The sequence below is a fragment of the Arachis hypogaea genome, chromosome 17 (genome assembly GCF_003086295.3).
Source record: "Arachis hypogaea cultivar Tifrunner chromosome 17, arahy.Tifrunner.gnm2.J5K5, whole genome shotgun sequence".
Taxonomy (NCBI): Eukaryota; Viridiplantae; Streptophyta; class Magnoliopsida; order Fabales; family Fabaceae; genus Arachis; species Arachis hypogaea.
The window spans coordinates 55791146-55797750 of NC_092052.1; the positions used below are offsets into that span (position 1 = coordinate 55791146).

The following is a 6605-nucleotide window of genomic DNA, read 5'->3' on the forward strand; positions in this document are numbered from 1 at the left end:
TATACTTAATTGATATTTTTTTTTAAATTTAATTAGTCCAAAATCAAAATCCTCAAAAATCTAATTGTTATTCTACTCTTTTCGAAATAATTTACTTTTCTATTTTTTTTCTTTTGTAGTGACTTCTTTGAGAATAAAATAGATAGCAACAAAGAACCAAAGATTTACCGAGTTAAGCCCCACTTTGGTCCTTAAGATTGACGAGTTGTGCTGATTTGGTTCTTAACTTCTCAATTGCTACAACTTGATTCCTCAGATTAAAAAAATGCACCAATGTAGTCAGTCTCTCGTGTATCTTTTGTCGTCGAAATTCAACATCGTTAGTGACGTAGCTCAAACCTTGTCACGCTAGACATATTAAAACGACGTCATATGCATTTTGGCGCTATAATAAATGATGTCGTTTAAGGGTTTAAACAATTCTAAAACGTTATACCCCTCCCTTTTAGTAATGTTCAAACCCTGAAATGACATCATTTAGTGTTCTTTTAGTTTCAAAACGTTACAACGTCATTTTAATATCTCTAATATGACAAGTTTTGAGCTATCAAACTAATAACATTGATGAGGGACTATATTAATACACTTTTTTAAATCTAAAGAGCAAACTATAATAATTAGAAAGTCAAAAACTAAATCAGTAAGATTCTCTAATCTCAAGAACGAAAGAGGAATTTAACTCAACATTCACCATGTCCAATTAAGTCCATGCCAATCACTAAAGTGTAAAATTTGGAGCTCCATGTTCCTAGCCACTGGCATGTTCCATTCCAATGAGATCATTTTTAAAATAGCTTATCTGTTTACGAGGTGACATTTTTAATAATGTAACCAAACAACTCCTCACATTCAGTCATGGCAGTACATAACTGCCTCTAGAATTGACTATGGGATATATCATTTTCGATATATTTACTTAGTCACTTTCTTTTTTTAATTTTTGATCTCAACCAGATGCAATTTCCTCGTCTATGTAAGGTTACCAATTTTAATATTTTCACTGCTAATATTCCTTTGAATCCTTGACCTTTGCCCATGGTGCACTAAAGCCACAAAAAGTGCTAAAGTTTTTTCTTGGAAGCCACTCTAGAAGAAGGGCTATATACACATAAATATAATCTATAAACATCTTGTACATCATACGCGTCTTATATAAAATGCTTCCTATACAAGCCATCTACATAATTGATTTCACCTTTCACAATTCTCTCTCTCACTCAGCTCCTCTTCTTTTTCTTCTTTGCTTGCTTGTTTGTGTGTGTGACAATTCACATTCACATTCACCTTCTCTGCTGTGACAATGTTCTAAAAGCTATGGCAGGGAAGAACATGGACAACCAGAAGATGGGAATGGGAAATGAATTTGGTTGTGGATTCATGGGTTGAAAAAGCTATTGGTTGAAAAAGTCTTCTGTTCATTCACTTCCCATGAAAGCTAGCAACATATATAATGCATCAAAGAAGTCTCAGAACAAAGAAGAACCAAAGACTAGAACAAGAAGAAACTCCACTGACACTGTAATCACACAAAAGCTGAGTATCTCAGACCAAAAACCTTGCGCAAAAAGTACCCTTGTGCTTCAAAGTAGAAGACTATCAGATGCTGCAAGAATCTCAACATCCACATCGGCATCAACCTCGACATCATCGAATGACGACAGCAAACTGCAGCTGGCTAAGATAAATGAGAGAAACAACAAGTCTCCGGCCAGGGCACAACTGGCGGGGAACTTGCTTGTAAATAATAACACTCCAAGAGCAAAGAGCCTCCGGGAGTGTGGACCTAAGAGCAAAAAAGAGTGGACCTCCTCGTCCGGAAAAGCTTTGATGGGTAACATAATGAGGAAGAACAGCTGCGGCGGGGATGAGTTTGCGAGGAACAAGAAGGTGGTGGACCCGGAGGTGTTGAAGAACATGGGAAACAATGCGTATAAGGGAGGAAGGTTTGAAGAGGCTGTGGCGTTGTATGACAGAGCAATTGCTTTGGATTCAAGTAAGGCAACTTATCATTGCAACAAGAGTGCTGCTTTGATTGGCTTAAGAAGATTTCAAGAAGCACTTGCTGAGTGTGAGGAATCTGTTAGGTTGGAGCCTTCGTATACCAGAGCTCATAACCGTTTGGCAACAATATATTTCAGGTAAATTTTTGCTTCATACATGGTGATTTTACTTTTGCCCTGGTTATTATTAACTGTGAGGAGGAAAGTACACACGAGTTAGGAGATACAAATTTGTCTTGGAAACGAGACAAATTCAAAAAACAAAATCTACTGAATTCTTTATTACCTAAAAGTTTAGGTTAGTGGAAATAAAGACCCAAATCTTTGGTTTTGTGTATATTTTAGCATAGAAAAAGTTTAGGGCCAATACTTTTATTTAAATTTGACTAATACTTAATCGTCAAAAGAAAAATAGTAATATTACACCTAATGTCCATTAAAAATATTGATGATAGTTAATTGATAGTTACATATCACAAATTCTACTGACCCCTAACACTCCTCTTTTATATTTAAAAAATGTTTGAGAGACTGTTAAAAATTAACCAAAAATAATTTAAAGATTTTTTATTTTATATGCCTGAATTATTAAATGAAATAAATAAATAGTTTAAATGTGATAAATATATAATTATAAATATTATTTATATAAGATTATAAATATTAAATTAAATAAAGTAACTGTGTTATTGTCTCTCTTATATTAGTCCCCTATTTTTATCATGAGATATTAAGCGTCATATTTGATAAGTCTATTAGGACAAAAAGTACAGGGACTACACAAAATCTGTGACTCTTCCTTTGTCCATGTTGTCCCTGGTGCTTAGACAGAATGATAGATCGAAAACTAGACAATAAATCGTCTAATTTTATAGAAATAAATTTATGCTTCCCACTACTGTGTTTGTGAGACAGTTAGCAATAGCAGCAGCATCTAATAAATTTGGCGTTTTTGTTAGTTTTGCTTATAGAATTGGAAAATTTTATTGCAGATTGGGAGAAGCAGAGAAAGCCCTCGATTGCAATCAGTTAACCCCAGATACTGATTCTGCACTGGCTTTCCAAACTCAGACTCTTCAGAACCACCTTAATAAATGCAATGAAGCTCGGAAATTTAATGAATGGGGTGTTGTACTAAAGGAAACACAGTCAGCAATATCCTTAGGGGTTGATTCATCTCCACAGGTTGGTTGGTTCATTCGTCATGCATATTATTTTGTTCATTTATTTATTTATAATGTGATCCAAAGAGTTTTTTAGTTCCAGTATTTTTTATTAATATTTATCGAAGTTCTATCAATAATAGGCCAAAGTTCTACCCGTGATTCCTCGTTCTTTTTTATAATTTTTTGTTATTTTTTAAATATTAGTATCATAAGGACACAAAGCTGCTATTTTTTTATAATAATGATAAAAAATAATAATAATTAAAATACGGTTTTGCTGTATTTTAAGGTCTATGCTTTGCAAACTGAAGCCTTGTTGAAGCTCCTAAGATATCAAGAGGCACAAGTCACCTATGAGAAAATGCCAAAATTCTCACCTGATTGGTGCAACAAGATTTTTGGCTTTGCTCGCAGTTCCTACCAGTTCATGATCGCCGCACAGGTTTACTTGGCAGCTGGCAGGTTGGTCAAAATCTTTATCTTTATCGGAGGATTGAACAAATTCTTCATGATTTCTGTTATGTTTATAATTTTAGTTTAAAAACTGTCAACAACCACAAAACGTGTGCAAATAGTTTATAATTTTGGTTTCAAAATTTTGTACCATCTAAAAAATGTTATAACTTTAGAATAAGGAAGCAAAGAAAACCAAAAGCTGAGAGAGAGAACGTGTGAGGCCTCCAAATAAGTTGTTAAAATGGTATATATGCATTAATAGGTTTGAGGATGCAGTTGCGGCCGCTCAGAAAGCAGCTAAGGTGGATCCAAGCAACAGAGAGGCGAATGCAATGTTAAGGAAGGCCAGAGCAGTAACATCAGCAAGAATGAGTGGAAACTTACTCTTCAAGGCATCGAAGTTTGTGGAAGCATCCGCAGTGTACAACGAAGGACTAGATCATAATCCGCACAACTCGGTCCTGCTGTGCAACAGAGCAGCGTGTCGTTCCAAGTTCGGCCAATTCGAGAAAGCTATTGAAGATTGCAATGCAGCACTCATAGTCCAGCCTTCCTACAGCAAAGCAAGGTTAAGGAGGGCAGATTGCAACGCCAAGGTGCTTTACTTTGCAATTTCGGTATCAAGTTCTTGAGTAAATGTCCTTTTTGGCACCTCACTATTTTTTTGAACTATAAATCGTTCTTCTATAGTTAAAAAATTCCTAATCCAATCATTCAAGTAACTCATCTAAGCGATCCCTTATAAATAGTGACCTCATAATCTGTTTTTAGATCCATAACAAGAGCCACTTAAACCAACTACTTAAATAGTTGGAGACCAATTAAAAACTTTTGAATTGTGAAGATGTGTTTTGTCCTTCCAATGAATGGTTATAAACCGAAAAAGTCATTTATTCTTTTTTATGTACATGATTTATTTTTTTGTGTAATGTAGTTGCAAAGATGGGAAGTTGCCATTCAAGACTATGAAATGCTACTAAGGGAGAAGCCAGGGGATGAGGAAGTAGCCAGGGCATTGTTTGAGGCTCAGCTACAACTTAAGATGCTCCGCGGCGAATTTATTGTAAACTTGAAATTTGGCACGAATTTGGTGTTCATTTCAAACAATGATCAATTTAGACAATACGTAACTTCTCCTGGTATGAAATATTTATCTATTGAATTGTGTTATACTTAAATAAATAGTATGTTGATTTAGATTCTCTACAATGAAATATCACTTATCAAATCAAAGAATTATTTAAGTTAAATACGGATCGATTTAATTGTGAATAAAAAAATTGATTTGACATAATATCTAATAATTAATATGTACGAAACATTTTTTTCTTATTTATTTGCAGCTAACACAATGTGGCAATTACAAATGATAGTTCACTAACGGTTGGGCGGGTTTATATGTTGTACAGGAATGGCTGTGGTACTATTTACCAACAGGGCAGCAAACAAACAAGTACTTCTAGTGTTGGAGCAAATTAGCAAGCGATTCCCATCAGTGATTTTCCTCAAGGTTTGTTTATTTTGAATTGCTCGGACTTTTCATACTAGAGTTATTGTTTAATAAAGTTGAGTCGTTACAAGTGTCTGAGGTTATCCGAACATTTTTTTCCCTAACTTCTTAGACAAAATAAGATGGGATATGCATATACGTGGCTGTGTTTGGTTTGTGTTTGGATGCTATGTATTCAAAAATGTGTTTTGCCAAATTTTTCGTATTACTTTTCTTAAGATAAAGTTGGACATACAAGACGTGTGTAAGATAAGTGTTACTAAATGTAGGTATTCGTAGTAAGTCCAACATGTAAATACCAAAACTTAATGAAATGTATATATGATTTAGGATTTGAATCCTCTCAATTTTAAATTTTATTTTAGAGGATAAAGTATGATTTATTACCATTTATTTTATAAGTAGGATAAAAAAAAAACAAAAAAAAATATTTAATAGTAAAAGATCTCATTTTATCTTCCAAAGTAAAAATATAAAGTTTAGAGGATTCAAATTAAAAAATTTTAACAATCTTATTGAGAGATATTTTTTTTCCTCAAAAATTTCATATACCTATACTAGAACCCGAATATTAATACATTTACTATCTAATTGTTCATGTTGGATTTCGATCATTTTGTGTTTTAACTTTTCTGTTTCTAAATTAACAAATGGAATTCTAAACATATATACATTTAGTATCTAATTGTCCGTAAAGCATAGAATTTGTTATATTTCTCGTCGTATGTTGTAACTTATAATTATTAGGCGAGAATTTTTTAGGTGGAGATTGAGGACCATCCCTACTTGGCAAAATCAGAAGGTGTGAACTCTATTCCAGCTTTCAAAATATACAAGAATGGATCAAGGGTAAAAGAAATTTCTGGAAAAAACCATGATCTATTAGAAAAATCAGTTCAATTGTATAGCGGCTGAAGATAACACCTCTTCAATAGGAATATGCTGAGGAAACAGAGTATCATAGAAAACAATAATTCAAAAAGGGAAATTCTGTGTGTACTGATTGATTCTTTTATTAATATTTGAGAGCTTTATAATCAATCTTTATTTTAATCATAGCCCATATTGGAAACATATTGGTTTTGATAAACCAAAACAGCTATGTTATATCTATTTTTCCCCTTCTTTTATTAAAGTTATCCCCCCCCCCCCCTCCTCCTCCGGGAAAAAAAAAAACCCCTTTTCTCTCCCAAAAACAGTGTGCAGTTTTAGAGGTTGCTTGTCTTAGGTTTTTCCACACAAATAAAATAAAAAAACAAATATGAAATTAATGAATTATTCTAAAATAAAAATAATAGCATACACCTCTTTTTATTATTTACTATGTATTTATTCCGAAAATATCTTTCTATCATATATAATTCATATAATAAAAAATACAGCTGGACTACACATCCAAACAATTTTTCATCTAAGACCATCCAAGCAGGCCCAAAAAAAAAAAAAACCAATTTCATTAAATGAATGTGTATT

The 6605-nt window shown here is 33.2% G+C and overlaps 1 protein-coding gene across 2 annotated transcripts; it reads left to right on the forward strand.

Moving 5' to 3' along the window:
* The first annotated feature begins 1132 nt into the window (after positions 1 to 1132).
* Positions 1133 to 6185, forward strand: LOC112766573 (TPR repeat-containing thioredoxin TTL1). 2 transcript variants are annotated; one of them, XM_072222862.1, is made up of 7 exons: positions 1133 to 2138; positions 2993 to 3185; positions 3456 to 3628; positions 3885 to 4218; positions 4557 to 4761; positions 5032 to 5132; positions 5880 to 6185. In XM_072222862.1, exons 1-7 carry the CDS (start codon positions 1429 to 1431, stop codon positions 5892 to 5894), a joined length of 1731 nt encoding a protein of 576 aa, XP_072078963.1. In that variant the 5' UTR covers positions 1133 to 1428; the 3' UTR covers positions 5895 to 6185. The 2 variants fall into 2 exon arrangements, with proteins under 2 accessions (XP_072078963.1, XP_025668253.1); XM_025812468.3 differs by having other exon boundaries at positions 5895 to 6185.
* Positions 6186 to 6605: the final 420 nt, after the last annotated feature.

Bases quoted from the DNA above. Each gene is read 5' to 3' on its own strand.
- LOC112766573 (XM_025812468.3), top strand. From the start codon at position 1,429: ATGAAAGCTAGCAACATATATAATGCATCAAAGAAGTCTCAGAACAAA. The intron at 2,139-2,992 runs GTAAATTTTTGC...ATTTTATTGCAG, and splicing joins TTGGCAACAATATATTTCAG to ATTGGGAGAAGCAGAGAAAG. The intron at 3,186-3,455 runs GTTGGTTGGTTC...CTGTATTTTAAG, and splicing joins GGGTTGATTCATCTCCACAG to GTCTATGCTTTGCAAACTGA.